Below are 20,440 nucleotides of genomic sequence, written 5' to 3'. Positions count from 1 at the left end.
TCCACCGAAATCCCTCTGCAGCTGATCCAGAAGCCCCTGGTTTTCTCCCTTAGCCAAAAGGAAGCCCTGGTAGCTCTCCTCTAAAATGCCGTTCAGACCCGTGCATCTCCGCTGCTATCTCCCTGTCCCACCCTCTCACCTGGAAGCCGCCTGTGTTGGGTCTCTCAGAAAGGTCTTGTTGACTTGACTTGTACGCAGAGACAGGACAGTCCCGTCCAGTCTCCTCACAGTGGCGCAAATGACTTCATAACATAAATGAGATGTTGCTGCTCTCTGCTTAAACCCAGCAGTGGTTTCCCTTGTGCTTAGAATAAAACCCAGCGCCTTACCATAACCCCCAAGGCCCTGTAAAACTTAGCCCCTGGCTTTCTTACCAAACTCACCTTGATTTCTGTCCTTGTCATTGGTCAGTTCCCCATGTGTCCTGTGCTTACTACTCACTCCAGCTGGGAGGATCTTTGCCCACCTTGTCTTGTGACTAGATCCTTCATCTGACCAATCCATTAATGTACTTCTTATCATGGCACCTCGTTTGTTTCTTCCTTAACATTTATCTGTGATCTGTGATCGTTTCACTGTGTGATTATTTGAATGTCTGTCTCCCCCATTAGCATGTAAATATCTTGGGGCCAGGCATGGCGTCCATCTTGACCATTGTTCCGTTCCCAGCTTCCAACATGGTACCCGGCATAGAGTGGGTTAGTGATGGGTGGAGGATGACTGGCTCTCTTCTCTCCGCTCAGCCTAGACTCCGTCGTGAGCCCTCACCAACCTTCACCAGCTGTCATTTCCGGCTGTTTCTTCTCTTTTACCTCCACCCATGTCCCTAGCTCCAGAAAGCCCCAGGCTTCCTCATTTGAGAAAAAGTGGTAGGGACATTCTCCAGAGTGACAAAGAAGTTAACCAGAAAAGAGTTTGCTCCGTACTTACCTTAATTCATGAAGACTTTTATCGTGTCAACTCTGTCAATTAAAAAAAAAAAAAAAAAAAGACTTTCATCCTGATTAAACCTACGGACGTTGTAGGATCTGGATTTGAAATAGCAGTTGATATTAAAAGGGGAATGACTAAAACCAATTTTGTTCATGTCTTAGATATTTCACCAGTGGTTCTAAAAAGTCTAATTTCAAAAGGGACAGAAAGCCTTCCAACCATCTCGCTGATGACCCCAAATTTTGCAACTAGAAATTTGTTCCTTTAGTCAAAATCTGTTTTTTAAGTGCATATATCTGCAGTGTGACATAGATGAGCTATATACGAATTAAACTTTTGTTCCTTGGGCGATCTTTCAGCTGGGGACAAAAGAACAGAGAACCACTCATATTATGACCCCCCCAAAAAAGGTGGATTTATCATAAGGACACCAAGCAAGTCCGCGTTGCTCCTTATTTCCTAGTTCAAAAAGAGAAAAGAATCTTTTTACTCAGCTGAGCTTCATGTGCTGGGTCAGAAGCTGCTGGCCAGCCTGTGAATCGGGTTACCTCTGAGTGCCCAAGTCACTATGGCTCGATGGGTGGGATCCTGAGGTATAACCATGGCTCATCCTCAACCAGAGCCTAGATCAACACAGAGCCCATCTGAAGGGGCTGTAAGTACACCACGAAACAGGTCCGGTAAAGCCTTCGCAGTGGGGGAAGCAGATGTTCATTGAGCACTTACCCAACAAATATACCTACTGCTATTATCCCCGTTCTGTGGGTGAGGCCCAGACAGGTTAAGTAGCTTGCAGATGGGGAGTGGGGCAGTCAGGATTTGCACCCAGGCCATCTGGCTCTAAAGCCATGGGCTTCACCACTCCTTACACGTCACTGACACCGTCCAAGTAAAGACAAGATGATAGTGTATGTTATGTGGTTGAAGGGGCGAGAGGCAGAAAGTGGTGGCTCCTGGCATTGTGGGGACCAGCCCTTTATTTAGTCATCTCCAGACCAGGAGGTGAGAGCCAAGGGAGAGGAGTCCCCGTGATGCATGGAGTGAGAGTGGACACTTGCTGAGGAGGAGACCCGAGAGATCTGGGTCAGCCACTCCGTCCTGCTAGGCTGGAGCTGCGGGGGGGTGTCTGTGTGATCAGAAGCAAACGTTGTCAGCTACTGACCATCGTAGTCACATACCGAAGACTTTGGGGGTCCGCATGACCTAGGGACGTTGTAAAGAAAACATTGAATTTTACAAGACTTTTTTAAATATCATCCATAAATCTGGGCGGGTTTTCGAGGGACACTTACTGGTAGAAGTGGGTGAACACGACAAAGGCCGTATCAAATCCCTTCTAGAACATTGGTCAAGACCTTGCAGACGCCCAGTCCAGCAGGCAGGAGACAGATCGGGACAGGAAGGCCCGTCAGTCTTAGAACAAGGCCAGATGAGGTCAAAATGCAGAGTGGCAGCCTGGCAGAACTAGACTCTTTGGCAAGTTTGACCATCTCAGTAGGAGAAGTTGCTTTCTTGCAGAGAAGTCCCGCGACCCACCGGTTATGGTCATTTCTCCAGACGTAGCATGAGACCGGGATGATGCAGTGTGGGTCACGGCTCAGTGACCCCCAACTCGCACTCATGTCGCTGAACAAGGACAGAAAAGCAGCAGCTCCCCTGCTCCCGGAAATCGTCGGCAGGGACCACTTAGAGCAGATTGCAGGGCCACCAAGCTGAGGTCTGGCCACGTGAACACGCGCCTTCTCCTTGGCAAGCCTGAGCAGCTTGGATTTCCAGTGCGAGACTCGGAATGAGTGGGAAGTCGCCAAGGCAGCGCGGCCTCAGGCCAGTTATGCAATTAGCCAAGAGTCGATGCTGACCTCCACGTTTGTTTAGATAAATTTTGAAATCATCAGCGAGCTCTTTGAGCCAGATTCCGCCTCTGTGAGGAGAAAGTCAAGACTGTATAAAGCTGCATAGTGCCATGCCGTATGGGGGTGTGGGACGAGTTCCGCCTCCCACCCCGCGGGCTGGAGCAGAATCCTTCCACAGAGAGACCTCTGGCTGCGTGTGGCCTGGCTTGGTCCTCCTGGGGGGCTGGGGAGGCAGTGGGGGAGGGTGGCCCCCAGGGCCCCACTTCAGGGCTCCTCCCCGGGCCCCCCATCTGAACTGGTAGAGGGGACATTAATGAGCAAAGACTGGTGCTCCAGGAGAGGAGGAAGGCTTTTAGCCCCTTCATTCCAAGAAGATGGCCTTTTGGACCCAGCCAGGAGAACTGGGTTGTAGTTGCTTTCATTTGAGGCACCCAGAGTGCTTCCCACGTATCTCATTTACCCTCATGACACCCCTGAGAGGTAGGTTTGTTTGAGATTTATACAAAGCTATGATTATGCCTATAGATTCCAGTCCCTGCGTCTGTGTCATTCTAAACCCCGAGTCTCATCTCCATCTCACTTTTCCTAACATAACTAAGCCCTTGGGGGGATGAACCGGCCCAGGCTTTAGGCTCGCCAAAGGGTGACCCCCCCTTCCTTTCCTTTTTTGTTGTTGTTAAGTTTGATTTATTACTTCGTGTTCTAGCCAGGCTCGATGGATGTTCAGAATATTATAAATAATGTGGATTGAAAAGACCGTGCTGAAATGTTTATTGCATTCTTAGAAAGAGAACAAGGAATGGCGGGCGTGGGGAGCTTGGCCATGGCCAAGGAGGGGCGTGCGGGGTGGGGGGGGGCAGGTCTTGCTCCGAGGGTATTTTAGTGTTTCAATAAAAGCGCTCTGAACAGAAGGGACTTCTATTCTGGTCCTGCTATCAAAAATGCAGAAGCGTTCCAGCGGGTGTAAAGAATCCACTTCAAGAATATGAGGGCCATAAGGAACTCATCGGTAGACATTCCCTCTCTCACTTCCTTACCCACCGTGCCGGAGGAAGGCTGCTAGCAGACGCTGGCTGCCCCGTGCTTCGGAACCAGCTCTCCAGCGGGCCAGCTCCGGGGCACCCTCTGGGAGCTGCGTATGGGTGACAGAGGAGACTTCCGCCCCCCCGCCCCGTGCGCCCTGTGCGTGCATGCAGGTGAACCTTTGCTCTTGGGGTGTGCTAGAAATACGGGCGTCGTCCAAGATCAGGAGGACCCGTGATGCGGGACAGTGAGCGTCACGGTGGCCCTGTCCACCTCCAGCCATCATGTCGGAAGCTGGGATCCTCCCAGCTCCTCCCTGCTGTCCTTGTCACCTCTGGTGCTTCTTCCTATCTTGGGCCTTCCCTCAGGCTTCCCTGAGGAAGGAGAGTCAATGTGGCTCAGCAGCGCAGACTGTCTGGGTCAACCCAACGCTAAATAGGAAGTCTGGCAGTCCGCGGAGATGGCTCTGTGTGTTCTAAGCAAGCCAGTCTTGGCCATCCCGTCTGCTGCTGGGGTCCCGCAGACCGCCGCAGAACAGAGCTCTCTCTGTCGAGGGGAAATGGGGCGGGGGTCATATTGGCGGGGGACAGGGGCGTTGTGATAGCCAATGAGTTTTGTGCATCAGACACAGCCCAGGCTGTATACCTCTTCCTCACCAGGCTGAGTGTCATCAGCAGGAAGTCATTGGGTACCTGCTTTGCCACCAGGACAGTGGCCCTCCTACTGGCTGGGGACCCCCGGACCCTTCGTCTTCACAGTGCCCAGCGAAAGCACAGCCCTTCCTGGCGTTAATCGTTGATATTTTACTTTACGGGCTGGAGACCTTCTGGTGAACTTTTGCTTCTGCCTTCTAAGACGTCATTCCCAAATGGTAGTGCCAGAAGGATGGCGTGGAGGGCTTGTGACCCCCCAGCTTCCTGGGTCCCATATCTGGAGGTCTGGACTCAGCAGGTGTGACATGGGGACTGAAAGTTGCATCTCGAACCATCTCCCCACAGTGGGACTGCCACCTCAGCGATCACACAGGAGTAACACTGCTCCAGACACCCATCTAGCGTCTCTGTTGTTAGGTAACTTTCGGTGATTTCCTTTTCAGGAATGTCTGCAAATAGAGAGGGATAAAAAGTTACAGAGAATGGTTAAAATGTGGGCTGTTTGTTCAATACAGAGGATCCACCCTGCTGAAAACTCTGAGTCCAAATCCTCCGTGGTAAAAATAAACCCATGAGCCTCTAATACAATCCCAGCATTTCACTAAAATGTGACTCTATGGATTTATTTGAAGGATGCTAGTAGAATATGTTCTTCTGGAATTTTATATTCAGATATTAACCACTTAGGGTTAATATGTTGATTTCGAGTTTGGCAGGACCAACTGTACTTACTTGTATCCCCTTACAATTCTTAGAACCAACACTCCATAATAACCCGTTTTATGGATAGTTCATATATACTCTTCCATTCATTCATTCATTCGACACATATTCATTGAGCACTTCGTATGTGCCAAGTCCTATTCCAGCTGCTAGAATATCTCCACATTAATTACCATCAAGTAAAAGTGCCATTTGAAATCCACACTGCTGACTCTTAATACCCCCAGGCAATCAATATTTGAGTCTAAATGATGAGCTGCTTTCCAAGCAACCAAAACACAAGTGCATAACACAGTTAGGTGTGCATTATATGACATCTGTGCTGGGTGCCCGTGGATAACATCATGGGGACAAGAGTCATGGCAGCGCATGGCCTGTCTGTCCTCTCAAGAATTTACAGACGATCAGGGAAGGGCTGTGCTTTCCGTGAACCCAATCGATTGTTAATTTACCCGAGTAACGGACTAATTTCTGTAACGTATGTGTTGGGGACGCAGAAGAAGCCAAGGAAAAGCAGTCCTAGGGTCCCTTGGGCACGGGAGAGGAGGTGTCGCTGGGGAGCGAACGTTTTTGAGTCGAGGCCAAAAGCCAGCATCTGTGTGTTGGGTGAGTGGAAACCGCAGAGGGCTCTGGAGCAGTGTGAACAACCCCGAGCCAAGGCGCAGAGGTGTGAGAGATCGTGGAGCACAGAGCGGGAGCGGCCAAGGTGGGAAAACTGGATCCTCGCTCTGGGAATGTGTCATAATTCAACTTTGCTATTTGGCCTTGAAATGATTGCTGAAATTATCTGACAGACCAAGTTCGGTGTAAGTCAACAAATGTTTCAAAGCCAAATCTGACATTCTGGATCGTCTGTACTACTTGTTTCCAAAAGACTGGATCAGGAGAAGCTGATGACATCATTACCATGTTATCCTCAAACACCTTTTATTATTTGCACCGACGACACGCATCTGAAAGGCAGGTCTGTTTTGTGCATGGCTTGTGACAGCGGGCACATACCTGGTGTTGGCACAAACAGGCTAACCGGTAAGGCCTGGGACACTCAGGTCTGTTATCAAGATGGCCTTTCTTGGACTGTTTCTCCTTCCACACTGACCACCTTCAGGGGAAGAGAGAGGAGGACTTCTCCTTAGGTCGCCTTATCCCCGAAAGTGATGTAAGCCCCCTTTCTTATGGACGGCACCCCAGGCAGATTTCCCCTATTTTCCGCTCTGAATCCTTGGGCCTCAAGTACTTCTCTGTTCATCCGTCTTGCCAACAGAATCCTTGCTTAACACTTTTTAGGCTGGCGATATTCTAGAACGTCTGGCTCAGGGTCTCGTCCATTTGTTTTCAGTTGGCTCATAGGCGGCCATCGTTGAATCTGGGCTCCTCGGGGTCTGTAGCTCAGAGCCACACAGGGGTTTGGAGGCACCAGTTCTGGGTCCACGTTTTCACTTAGGAACACTCTGAAAGTGGCAACCACCCTCTGCGAAGGTCAAGTTATATGGATCCTTGGATGGTTCACTGGCCATGGAAGGACGTCTCTGGGGCTGGGAAAAAGCATTCAAGGATAGCATGAATGGAGGTGGCGTCACTCCAGATTGCCCTGCTGAGGGAGGAGGCCCCTTCACCCCACGGTGTTTGGGGTGAGGGCTCCGTGACCTGCCTGGCCCTATAGATCCTGCACACTTCCCCGAGCACACTGCGAGCCCTGATGTGGCTTCTGGTAAGAGGCCCATTTTGGAAGACCCAGTGCCAAGCAGCCTCTGGGTCTCTCTGTGCTTCTCGCTCCACCCATCTTGTGATGCCCATGAGGCCCACAACTCTTGACGGCCTTCTTCCTGCCACTGACGGTGGGCCGGGTGGTGTTCACTCTTGTCCCTGCAGCCAAGCATCTCCCTCTAGCGATGTCCTTAAGGGAGCAGCTCAGGGCCCAAAGAGGAGACCATCGGGGCACTCCGGGTAGAAGATACAGGTCCCTTCTGAGGGCAGATAGGAACCGCATTTTATAGAAATGCTCTTAATATGGGTATTTTTTTAAAAAGGTTTTATTTATTTGAGAGAGAGGGCAAGAGAGCGCATGCAGAAGCAGGGGGAGGGGCAGAGGGAGAGGGAGAGAGACTCTCAAGCAGACTCCATGCTGAGCGTAGAGCCCGACGCGGGCGAGAGAATGTATTCGCCAAATTTGCATCATGGCTCAGAGTCCAGGTGGAAAGACTCAAAGCCCCACGTTCGGGCGCCATATGATGTAGCTTTGGAATATAGGTGAGGTTCGGTGGGGCAAGATCTGGAGCCGACGGCCAAGAAAGAATTCTTGAGCCGTCTTTGGTGCAAAACGGTGGTTTTATTAAAGCGCAGAGAGAGGATCCGTGGGCAGAAAGAGCTGCTGCTTAAGGTGGGCATTTTCATACATATGGACATCTAGGCTGTTGGGGAATTTTGCACGAGCTGTGTTTGGTGCTAGAGTGTTTGAAAAGTGAGGGAGGGTAGTCCCGTCCTCCTCAGGGGTCCCCTTTCCTCCTGGTGTTGGTGTTGTCTAGTGGGAGGATGCGGCAGTGTTGGCGACCAGAGGGACTTGTGGATAGGGTGCAGACCGAAGCGTCTTCTGTCCAAAGAGTACGGATTGTGAAGGCCTCTTTTGTAGCCAGAACAATTTCCGGCAGGAGTCACGGCAGCTGATGTCAGTTGAGAAAGTGCCACGGGCCAGGGAGCGTGCTCAGCATGGAGCATCCTACCTCATTTCATCTCCGTGGCAGCTCTGGGAGCTAAGGGCTAGTGTCTCCCCCGATTTTAGGTGCAGAGGATGGGGTCCCTTCCCCAGACGCCAGAGCCATGGTGTGAGGCAGGCTCCGCCGCCAAACTGAGGGATCATGACGTATGTTCTGGCTCTTCGGGAAAAGACTTTGCTCTTCCAAGGAAAGGACTGTGTCGGGCAGCTTTCTCCAGCCCTTATTTCTTCTTCCTCCCACGGCTCTTACCGGTCACGTTTCTCCTCTGTGGCTCTTGGTTGTACAGGGCCCCCTGTCACCTCGGAGGCCAAAGGAATGCTGAGGTTGGGGGGGCAGGTGCGGCCTCGGGGTTGACAGAGTGGCTGTCCACCCGATGCCCCAGAAGTGGTACTGGCGATCCCCCTGAAATGCATTCACCCCGATTCTTCCAAACTTCTGGTGACACCTGGTGCCCACCCCCTTCTCCTCCTTCTGCCACCAGAGCTTGGCTTCCTCTAGATTTCAGCAAGCAGCGGGGGGCCAGCGCCCCTCTAAAGTGAACCGCCCCCCCCAAAAAGGACAGCAGCCATCTGTTTCTGAAGCACACTGTTCATTTGGGCACAGAGCTGTCAGAACAGGCCGTGTGGGGAGCTCGTCCTGGAAAGTGCCGGCGACCCACTGACAAGGTCTGCCTCGCCGGCCCGCCTTTTTCAGCACTCCAGAATAAGTCCCCTTTCTGTTTCCACTTGTCATGACGTCACCCGTCATTCCAGCCGACTTTCGTCATGTGTTATTGCTGACCTTATGTATTACTAGCGTTCACGGATGGCCGTTTCCTGATGCCACGTAGGAAGGCACCCACATCTTACCTGCAATGCGTTTCCAGATCCCACTGTGGGATGGCCGGTTTCTGGGAAGCACTAGCACTCCCTCCCGCTTTTGCCCCCAGAACCGGAGGGAGGGGGGATCTGTGCCTCTGAGCTACCAGCTAGCAATCACAACGGGAAGAGATAAGCTTTGTTCTTCTCTGTAGCCCTTTGCACCTTCAAGTACACTATGTAATTTACTTATTTTGGTCTTTGTCCTTACCCACTGTACCCCCCGGCACGCATGAGTGCACACACAATGCCCCACGTCAGGCTCCCTGCTCGGTGGGGAGTCTGCTTCTCCCTCTCTCTCTGCCCCCTGCCATGCTCTCTTCTTTCTCTCAAATAAAGAAATAAAATTCTTTTAAAAAGATAAATAAATCAAAACCCATTGTAGAGATGCCGAATCCAGAGGCTCTCAATACTGTTTTTGCTTCCCTAACCACATCAGGAGTGGGGACCTCCTGTTTCCTTGTTGATTGAACATTTACCGAGCACCTCAATGTGTAATGTACGTGATGTATATAAGCAACTCGCTCACCCCATCCAAGGGGTTCTCGTTCGCCTTGTTTACAGGCGGGGGGCTCTCCTGCCCCAACTTCTGCTCCCAATAACCTCTTGCCCCAGAACCCGAGTGCATCTCCTGTTCACTTTGACTCTTTAGGATAGCATCTATAGCATTACCCCAAGAAGATCTGTGACATCATTGGAGGCGTGACTGCGAGAGAGTGTCTGAGAAGGCCTCTTGCTGGCGAGGTTATTTCGATGGGACCTCGGCCCGATGCTCTTTCAACGCCGTACAGTAAAGCGAAACCATCCTTGCGTCGCCCTTCCATTTTCCCAAATAATTGGAGACAAATAGTTATTTTTGCTGCTGATCTCTTTACTGAAAGGTCTCGGTTACAAGTGAGAGGAAAGGGCTCTGGCTCGTTTAGGTTAAAGAACGTGTCATTTGTTTGCATGATATCGGGTGACCTGCGAGAATCCAAGGGATAACTGAGCCAGGAAGACTCGGAACCACGGCACGTCCGGGGACCTCCAGGCCCATTTTCTTGGCCACCCCTCCAGAGTGTCCCCGTTACGGCGACTGAGCCCCAACTCCACTCAGTCCGAACGTCGCAATTCCTGGGGAAGAGAGCCCGGTGGTGGCCTCACGTGGGCTTGGCCGCTGGGCCCACCAGCTGTGCCAATGGCAGGGTCAAGTTGAACAGACACATAGCTGCTGCCCCCACCCCCCCTCCCGGGAAGACGTTCTCCTGGGGTTTAGAACTCAGAGCCTCCATTCAGTATACCACCCAGTGGGCTTCTGCATCTCGGGCAAATGACTTGCTTTAGGAAAAAAAAAAAAAAACCTGAGGGATAAGCATCTGATGTATTGAAAAAGTATCCCCTTGATGGCCGTACCTCCATGCCCTCTCTTTCTGTACCTGACGTAGAACTTTGGCAGGCGGCTTCTTCCTTTCGCCTTGCCCGGTCTCCCTAATTGATGCCAGGTGATGTTTGTTAGCACAAACAGCGCAAACGGAGGGGTTCGTAATGGTGAACCCATAGCCTGACTGGAGCCATCCAGAAATCTTTTGACACTTAGTCAAGAGGGAATTGTCAAAACAAGATATCCATAACAGAGTTCCTGACTGTCTTTTCAAAGACACTTGAATTTCTGCCAGATTCCAGACAGCCTCGCTTTCCCAGGGGGAGCACGCAGCACAACTAGGGGATATTTCTTAGCAAATATTGATGCGCCAGGGAATTGGCATTAAATTATTGACTTGACAACTCCTAATAAGCTGCTTTTGATGGTCGATATGAAGGATCATCTATTTACAATGGAGTTCTGCTGTTGAATTGTGGTGATTTGCTGGACTGAACGTACTTCGGGGAAGGGAAATGAGTAACACTTTAAGAACACAGATGGGGCCTAGGAACTCGTCAGCACTTTTCTGTGCAGGAAGCAACAGGAATGGCCGAGTTTTTACATACTCCCTCCAAGGAGCCCTATCATCTGCAGAGTGTTTTTGTTTTGTTTTGTGGAGGCGGGGGCTGGTTGATTTTCTGTCCCTCTCTTGAGACTGGGAGGCCCGCGAAGAGCCACATGAGTGTCTTTGCACCCATCGGACCGTTCTGCTGTGGTAAAGTCTCACTCTCTTGGCCAGACCCTTACCCTGGGGCCAGACCTGCCCGGGGTTGGCTGCCCATCAGAACAGCTTGACCCACAGGTCTGACCCCTCGGTTGCAACATGATTTGCCCTGGCTGGTGAGACGCACTGTCCTGTCCCGTCTCCAAAGACCGAGCGTCAGGGCTTGGCCTCACGGGGGCCTCGTGGCTGTGACAGAGCCACCGGACGCCCGGAGAGGCAGGGGCCTGGTCCCTGGAGCCCAGAGCCCGGGAACCTGCCTTTCCCTAGGCCTGATCCCACTCCTCGCCCACCCCCGCTCTTACAGTCTTAATTCCTTTCAATTTCCTGTTTCAGGCAAGCCCCTCTTTTCGTCCCATCCCCCACTGCTGTCAGGCCACCTTCCCCAATTCCTGCTTCCTGCTGAGGCCGCTCAGTCTCTCTGGCCCCCAGATGTCTCCCCACACCATCCTCCTTCCCCCCAGTCTCCCGCCTTCTCTCCAGAGTTGACTTTCTTCCAGCTTCTCTGTGGATGTGGAAGCTTGCCTCTCGTTCGCATCGAGATGGGGTGGCAGCCCCGGAACCGGGGGGATGGTGGTCCCCAGATGGGGCCTGGAACTTCAGAGGGCAGGGTGAGGAAGGTGTCCCTCTGTTCTCCCCACATCACCCCAGCACAGGTCCCGCACAGGCCTCCTCGGGGGGCACGGGACTTGCCCCTTGCAGAGCCCCTCCAGACAAGAGCACAGCACCTTCAGGAAGGTTGGCCTTTCCACAGGAGCCAGGGTTTGGTCACGTGGGCCCGGTGTGCTTGTCCCGGGGCCGTGATCCTGTCCAAAGGCAGAGACAAACACTCGGGGTGATGTAAATGCCAAAGCAACGCTAGGATCTGTTTCATCTAAATTTTCTTGGTTTTCGATCAGAACCAAAGCACAGGCTGATTCTGGGCCGATCCTTTGCCTTCTTGTGTGTCTTTTTTTTTTTTTTTTAAGCTTTTATTTATTTGAGAGAGAGACAGAGAGAATGAGAACACGACCTGGGGGAGGGTCAGAGGGAGAAGCAGACTCCCCGCTGAGCAGCTGGGCTGGGCGCGGGCTGGTTGTGGCGGGAAGGCGAGCAGAACCAGCCGAGGGGACGCCAGGTGACGGGAGCAGTGGGCTCCAGGGTGGGATGCAGAGGGGGGCCCCGCAACAAAGGCTGATGACCGAAAGGGCTGCCAGATATTCTGCCCTGAACTTCCAACCTTTCCTAGATACCCATCATCACAGCCGGGCCGCAGCTGGAACCGGGCTCCGTGTCTCAACAGAGTGCCACCCGGGGGTTCCCTCCGGCTCTGCTCCTCTCCCTTCCCTTCGGGGAGGAATGGCATCTGAGTTCTGTCGTTAGGCCGTGAGCCTGGCTCTGTCCGGGACGCTGTGCAGCACCTGCATGCAGACACGTGGGCTCTCTTCTTGGGCCTCGGCTCCCACAAGCAGGAGTAATTACTGTCATCCGTGCTGCCCTTTGTGGTGCGCCAGATTTGCCCTGGGAGCCTCCCGCACCTCATCTTACCGAATCCTCCCCACACCCCTAGGAAGTCGGTATTTCGGGGCTTTTACAGATGGTGGAATTGAACTGACTGTGAAGGAATGGAGGTCGGGCCTCCCTGACTCCCCAGACCAGTGCCCCTGCCACCACATCAGACCGCAGGATCCCTGTTGTTGCGGATAATCCGGCCTAAGGGAAGGAATATTAGTAACTGATGCAGGCTTTGAAGGATGGAGGATGAGTGTCTCTGGCTCCAGGGGCAGTGAGGAAGCGGGGTCCAAGCAGAGGGTCCCAGGCTGTGGCCCTGCGGAGGGTGACGGGGAAGAGGGGGGCCAGGAGGTCTGTTGTGGGGACGGAGCCCACCAGAGCTACCCAGGAGGGCTCAGCCTCCAATGGAGAGCAGAAAGCCCAGGGGTGGGTTGAGTGCCAGGTGAGAACAGAACCAAAGTCAGAACATCAGAGAAGACTTGTGCTTGATGTTTTAAGGAAAGCACTGTTTGCAGAACTGTGGCGTGAAGGAGGGGCTGCAGGGGAGGGTGAGGCTGTCCATGCCCCTCTCCCGAGTCACCTGAGCTTCAGGCTGGGGGCAGGAAGGCTGCGGGGGGGCCCACCCCGCGCCGCCTTGCACCCAGCTCCTGCGTGGGGGTCTCGGGGGCACCCGCTGTTCCGCACCCTCCGGCCCAAGACTCAGAATATAAATATGCTCACCTTCTCTGCTAGGCATCTACTCTTTTCTTAGCTTATTTGCCCAGTAATGGGATTAAAGGGAACATTTACATGAACTTTGGAAAACAAATATTCCAGTTTTGTCTTTTCTCCTGCTCATCCCCCACCTCAGCTCAGGGAGTCTGTTGCAAGAAATCTGTTTGATCAGGGAGAACCCACTGGTTAATGCATAAGCAAATGTCACTTGTCAACAGGCACAACTGGAAAAAGCCCAGCCAGCCGTGGGAGTCTTTCCTAAATGTCTGCCGTGGAGCTCTGGCGGTGATCGCGGGTGCTAACAGTGTAGGTACACCAGGGACAATCACAGGCAGCCTGTGATAAGCAAAACCAGATCAGGAGACTTCAGATAACATCGCCTTTTGCATCCGCCTCCCTGCTACCCTGTCACCCCTCTGCTCCCCCTGCGCTTAGCGCTTAGCTCCTCATCCCCTACAGCTGAGTGCTGTGCTGAGGTCCGCCCTCGCTTGCCCAAGAAGAGACAGAGTCCGTGTTCCTCCCCTCCTCCCCCCTCCTCCTTCCCCTCGCCTCCCTCCTCCGTAAGCACCAAGAGCTGTTACCTATGATCAGCTGTGGCAGATGCACTGCATTAATTTGCAGGTTTCCAGTGTTTCCCTGGAAAAAATATGGGCCATTAATCCCGATAAACAATCTTCAGAAAACACAGCACTGTTCCAGAGAGAACCGTGTCCCTTCCCAGTCCGAAAAGGAGTTTGTTTTCTTACATCTTTTTTTAATTGCCATGAGCTGGACTTGTAAATATTGTAAGGGGTTGAGTAATCCCCATCTGGTAAACTGACCAAAGGCAATGGCCATTTTTTTTCCATGCCTGGGCCTCCGGTTCTCCGAGCCTGCCCCTGCACAGGGCACGTGGGTGTGTGTGCCTTGCCCAGCAGTGCGCGGAGCCGAGCGAAGCGTGGCGGGAAGGGTCCCGTGTTCAGGAGCCTCGCCAGGTGTTTCTGTGCTGGGGCTGGGGGCAGAGAGCCTTCATTGTTCAAGAAGTTGGCAGGTTCCCAGAAGTTCAACTGTCTTTCCCTGTTCTGAAATGTCAAACATTTCCTTAGTTGGGGGATGGATGAGCAGACCCCCTGAGGTTTACTCACTACTCAGAGGCAAAAGAAAGAAGTTCTCTCTCTCTCTCTCTCTCTCTCTCTCTCTCTCGTGACAATACTATTACCTCCAGCCATGTGGTGTCCTGCGACCTCTAGGCCAGAGCCACTTTCCTGTGTCTCAAGGGCTGGAGGCTCTTCCCTGCCTCTGTCTTGAAGAAAAGGCAAATCATCCACACTTCTGTGTGGTGGTGACTTTTTTGTGTTAATGATGCTTTATCTGTGAGTGATCCACACCAACACAGCGGGAGAGGAAGTATGTGTGAGGTTCACTCCAGGAGAATCCACGGCGCGGGGGAGGGCACAGGTAAAACCAGACTAGCCACGAATCGATCCTTGTGCATCACGGTACATTATGCTCTCCTGTCCACTTTTGTCTCTATCTAAGTTTCCACCATACCAAGTGCAAAGCGGGGAATGAGGGAGGAAAAAGAAAAGAGAAGAGAAGAAAACCGAGTTGAAACTCTGTGTTCCCGTTTTTCAGCCCCAACGAGCCTGGGGCCCCCCGTCCCTAATAAGCCCCGCTTTGTATCAGGGACCAGGACCCCCCCTGCACAGGCCCCGCGGGTGCAGAGGAAGGGGATGAGATGGAGTGGGGGTGGGTCCCACCTGGATTCCTGGGCTGGCTCTTGGGCTCCCCAGTTCCGGAGCTTTCCCTCCCAGGTGACACGGGGAGCTGTCCGCGGCTGAGAAAGTCAGTGAGCAAGGCGATGTGCCCGCCGTCCCACCTGGGGCCCGCGCGTATTCCATGCCTGGCACGGAATTCAGTGGCTTCAGTACGAGCCTTGGTCACTCTTCCCGAAACATCCTTAAGAGAAGAGAGACTCCATTCAAAGAAGGTGCCAGAGCCAGGGCCTGGCTCCAAGAAGGCCAGACTCTTAAAGAGAAAGTGTTGCCCTGTGGTAAGGTATGTGAACACCTACTCTTTGACCAGGAGAATCCCGAAGGCTGTGCTGGCCTTGGCTTGTCACGGTCACTTGCCATCTCAAGATGACTTCCTCACTTGACCGTCCGTGCACACCCATTTACCGAAACCTGGTGAAAGTGTCGTGGCCAGAGGGCCCCCATTTGCTCCCATGCAGTGTGTGACTTGCAGTTTCTGCGATGGAATCATGACCAGCTTACGGAGGAATTGCTGTATTAATAATAGTTCCAGGAGGCCCACCCACCCTGCAGCTGAACTGTCCCATTAAAGGACTCCCAGCCCAGAAGCTTCTGTCTGGCCTCCTGGCGTCTGTCAATTGGCACTGACCGCCTTTTGAATCTTCTCTCCCTTTGGCATCCTTGATGCACGTTCTCAGCTTCTCTCTCTGTTGACTGTTCCCGCTTTGTCTTTCTTATTGGTTCTTCTCGTCCCTTCCAGATAGTCAGTACATTTATGTATTTATATAAAAAACACCCAGCAAATGGTCCATGCCTCTTCTGTGGGTGAGGCTCAGTTCTAGGTACAGGGGATGTGGCGGTGAGCTGGACAGGCTCAGCCCCCGGGTCGGACCCTCATGTGCCAGTGGTGGAGACAGCGTCTGAGCACCTAAATCGTGATTGAAGAAGGGGCACTGCGGGCACATCGGAGGGACAGCCCGAGCACGGTTCATGGGAGGCCAGGGAGGAGGTCCTTGAGGAAGTGACATTGATGCTGGGTTCTGGGGGAGGAGTAGAGAGCAAGTAGGCCAAGGGGGGGGGGACAGGAAGGGGCATAACCCAAGGCCGAAGCCTGGATGGCTGGAGCCCAGGTGCAGAGCATGGCTGCCGGGGTAGCGGGACCCAGGTCATGCGGGGGGCCTTCGAGGCCCCCGTAGAGTTTGGATTTCAGCCAAGCCCTCTGCGAGTTGCAAGGTAGCCAGTCACCTGATCTGGTTTACACTCCGGCTCAGTTGCGGGGAACAGATTGGGCAGAGCAGGCAGCAGGTGGGCGCGCCGCCGTGGCCCAGGAAGGGGGTGGAGGTAGCCACTGGCTCGTGGAGGCCCCTTCCCTGGGATTGCGTGCGAGCTCCAACCGGGCGTGTGGTTTCTTCTTCCCAGCCAGCCACTGTCCTCCACCTCCTTGCTCCCGTCTCGTTGCGCTGTGCTTGTCACCACCCGCTGTGAATCTCAGGGTCCCTGGGTCGGCCTCTCCTTCGACCGTCCCCTTCCCCCCTGCCCCCCAGTCCCGGACCCCCGCTGCGCAACCAGTCTCGCCGCCCCAAGCGCTCCCCCAGCTCCGATCCTGCCTGAGCAGCAGTAACTGAAACATCACGCCTCGTCTCCTGTCTTTTCTCATCACCCAGGCTTACCCCTTGTCTTTGGGGTTACCCTGTGCTCTGGAGTGCTAGCAGGTGCCCCCCAACACTCCTCAGTCCATCTGCATCCTCCAGTTCCATGCTGCGTCCCTGATGCTAAGCCAAGTCGTGGGATTCATGCCCAGGGAGAGCTTTTGGTCAACCTGAAGATGTTTCTGGAGGCAGAAGTGAATGAAGAGGAGATATGTTCTGGTTCTGGCCGGAAGATGGACTGAGATAATGTTCACTCGCACACAGACGTGCGCACCTTACTACACACGTCTTGAAATGGGAGATAAAATATCCCAGCCTTGCCCCTCAAATGCTGATGCGTAGCTGAATTTACAAGGAGGAGAGAAAATCCCCAGAGGAGAGAAATGGAGAGAGAGCTGGAAACCAGAGCCTACGTGGATGAATTGGGGCTACAGCTGGGTCATTACCGGCCAGAGTGATGTAGAGCAGGGATCTGCACACTTCTGTGGAAGACCGGATAGTAAATAGTTCAGGCTTTGCAGACCACAGACAGCGCGTCACATCTTCTCCTTTGTCTCTTTTGACAACCCTTAAAAATGTACAAACCATTCTTGGCTCAGGGGTTGTACGAAAACAGGCCAACAGCCAGATTTGGCCCAAGAGGCCACAGTTTGCCGAGTCCTGATGGAGGGGCTTGGGTTACTGTCCATGTGAAGTTGGGGAGAAATCGTAGGTCCCGAGAGGGGGTACTCGTGAAACGTCAGGTCAGCAGAGAAAGAGGGGGTGTTAGAAAAAAATCATCCACTGTCACAGGGAAATATATTTTTATGTCCCTTCTTAATATTTGACACCGTGCCCATGCTGTGCTTTACGAGGGTTGAGTTTGAAGAGCATGCTACGTGGGGCACCTGGGTGGCTCAGTCGGTTGAGTGCCCCACTCTTGGTTTTGGCTCAGGTTGTGATCTCATGTTCTTGAGATCCAGCCCTGCGTCCGGCTCTGCACTCAGCGGGGAGTCTGCTTGAGAATCTCTCCCTCTGTCCCTCCCCCCCCCACACTCTCTCTTTCTCTCTCAAATAAATAAATCTTTATTTTTTATTTTTTTTAAGATTTTATTTATTTGAGAGAGGGCGAGCACACTCGGGGAGCAGGGTCAAAGGCAGAAGGAGAAGCAGACTCCCCGCTGAGCAGGGAGCCCGATGCAGGGCTCGATCCCAGGACCCTGAGCTCATGACCCGAGCCAAAGGCAGACACTTAATCGACTGAGCCACCAAGGCACCCAATAAATAAATCCTAAAAAAACAAAAAAGTACACACTACTCAAACTACATTGAACCCTGGAGGTCTGTGAAGGGAATTCAGGGCATCTGTGAGCTGGGGTGGGAAAGCAAATTGCATTGTTATTTCTACTAGCCTCTAATTGAGTGAGATACAGCCTTTTCTTCAGTTAAGAAGTAGGCAATGAACCACATTATTGTTAGTAGTCCTGATGGCTTTGTCACCCGTAGAAATCATAGGTATTTTCACATCAAAATATAGTGTGTGTATTATTATCTCAAATTTTAAAAAATATATATTGGATAAGCATATTTCATTATAATTGGAAATTTTAAAACACATTTCTGAATAATTGTTGGGCCAAAGAAGAAATTGCTGAAAATCTTAAAATACATAGAACTTAGGAACTAACAACAGTGAAATTATTTCATATCAAAAATTGGAGACGGGGGCACCTGGCTGCCTCAGTGGATGGAACACACGACTCTTGATCTCAGGGTCATGAGTTCGAGCCCCACATTGGGTGTAGAGATTACTTAAAATCTTTAAAAAAAAAAAAGTTGCAGGTTTAGAGGGGCAGTACTTAGAAGAAAGATGGAAAATGAATGAGCTGACTTTTAGTTCAAAGAACAGGAGAGTGAATCCAGAGAAAGCCTGTGAGTCGTAGGACTAAGGAAAACAGATGCAGAAATTAAAATGGGAAATAAGGGGGAGATGACCAACAGTGTCAGAACCTGTTCTTGGAAGAGATGATCAAAAGAGCCACCTTGAGGCAAGGCTGATCAGGAAAAGGAATGTCCAAATATGCCGTGTTAGAGACAAAAAGAAGGGCACAGGTTAACCTAGTGTTTAAATTCTAAGAGAACGTAATAAACGGTTTTATGCCAGTATTTTTGAACACTCAGAAAAAGCGGGCAGTTTCTCAGAAAAATGTAACTTAACAAAACCGAGTCCAGAAGAAGGGAGAGCAGAACTCCCAGTGTGGGAGGCTGTCCAAGGGTAGGGTAAGTGTTGAGGACACACTGCGTGACTGTTCATCCATTTATTCAACAAACGGGTATTGAGTCTCCACTCCAGGCGCCGTCGTGGAAGCTGGGGGAGCGGCTGGGGTAATCCCAGCCCCATACCTTCCGTCACTTCTGTCCGGTAGAACTTATCGCAGCGTCCAACATGGTAGCCGTTGGCCGCATGGGGCTCTTGAGCACTTGAGATATGGTTAGTGTAACCGAGAAACTGAGCGTTCTGCTATATTTGATTTTAATTCATTGAAATGTAAAGAGCCCCATGTGGCCAGTTGGGTATCTAGTTAATAAGATCCATAATGTGCTAGGGGCTTCCTGTAAGAGCATCAGGAGTTGAACTCCTGGGACTGACCTTTCCGGAAACAGCTTCTCCGTCTGAGGTGGGCAGTCCTGGGGGCCAAACAACCACGCCATCCTGCACATTTGACTCACCTGTTACTTCCTAGACGTGTTCACCTGCCTTATCTCATGTGCTCCTCGCTTCCCTCTTGGGGCTTCAGTAGCACAGGGATCCTTGAGAGAGCAAATGTTTATTCAGTGCTGACTTTGCAGGAATCCCTCCATTGGGTACATTTTTAAAAATTTTTTAAAAGATTTTATTTATTTGAGAGCGAGAAAGAGAGCATGAGCGGTGGGGAGGGGCAGAGGGAGAGGGAGAAGCAGGCTCCTCACTGAGCGGGGACCCCAACAGGGGGCTCCATCCCAGGACCTGGAGATCATGACCTGAGCCGAAGGCCGACACTTAACCCACTGAGCCACCCAGGCGCCCCTCCATTGGATACTTTTACCGATGAGTGACGTTAAGTATCTTGGGCTCAAGAAGAAAAGGCAAAACCATGTAGACAGTGGAGAAAATGGAGTCTAGATTTAACCTTTCCTTGCAGACCCTAAAGCACTTTGCTTTCTCCATGCTTCATCAATGCAAACTGAAAACAGAGCCACATGCGCCATCCCCCGCCAAGGTAGTTCATAGGCTGCATGATGCCCTTCCCGCATGAACTGCTAAAGCGCTCTCCCGTGCTTCTGTTTTCCAGGGATGATCATGGTGATTTTACTACTGCTCGTGGCGATTGTGGTCGTGGCCGTCTGGCCCACCAACTAGTGGCAGTAAGGGGACCACCAGCTGTGAAGCCTGGCAGCGCTGGAGAGAAGCCCAGCGTCCCCGTGGTGCACAAACCCGCTCTCAATAAATCCCCCCAAAGCTCTGAACTGCGGCTGCGAGTTGCTTCGGTAAAGGCACGTAGCAGGGCCGCCCTGGAGCTGCCTGGAGCTGTGGGCCCCATGCGACCCCTTTGCTTTCGGCACTGGTCATTTGGGTGCCAGCCTCAAGTGGCCGTGCTCCATGGCTGCCCATGGGTTCTGGCCACCCTGCAGCGTGCTGGGTGTCCTTTGGTTGGGGGGGGGGTACCAGATTAATAGGCATCCGTCTGCTGGGGGAAGTCGTGTGCCCGCAAAGGAGACAGTGAGTGAACAGCCAAGGCCCGGGGTGTCCAGGCAGGGAGGAATGGCGCGTGTCTGCATGTGCACCCGTCACCCCGCCCCCCTGCCCAAGTCAGCGCTCCCGGGGCTTGCTGCCATTACACAGGAACGTTTCCGGACTCTACTTTGGGAACTGCCTTCAGACCCAGAAGCAGCCCCGTCTGCTTTTCTCAGTGACAGTAAACCCATTTTCCCGGCCTGAAACATGGCTCTGAGCA

At 52.4% G+C, this 20,440-nt stretch overlaps 1 protein-coding gene across 1 annotated transcript in view; it reads left to right on the top strand.

Annotated features, from left to right (window-relative positions):
* The window catches only part of STX8 (syntaxin 8), a 253,870-nt gene extending 233,918 nt beyond the window's left edge, over positions 1 to 19,952 (top strand). The window contains exon 8 of the mRNA XM_025864053.2: positions 19,778 to 19,952. Within this exon, the coding sequence (XP_025719838.1) occupies positions 19,778 to 19,845 (68 nt within the window). The 3' untranslated portion in view covers positions 19,846 to 19,952. The remainder of the gene's footprint in view (positions 1 to 19,777) is intronic.
* The last annotated feature ends 488 nt before the right edge of the window (positions 19,953 to 20,440 follow it).

Source organism: Callorhinus ursinus, unplaced genomic scaffold (genome assembly GCF_003265705.2).
Source record: "Callorhinus ursinus isolate GAN/ISIS: 27379988/994484 unplaced genomic scaffold, GSC_fseal_2.0 scaffold43, whole genome shotgun sequence".
In the NCBI taxonomy this organism is placed as follows: Eukaryota; Metazoa; Chordata; class Mammalia; order Carnivora; family Otariidae; genus Callorhinus; species Callorhinus ursinus.
The sequence above is the reverse complement of the archived record's forward strand: the minus strand, read 5'-3'. Positions and strand labels throughout refer to the sequence as shown.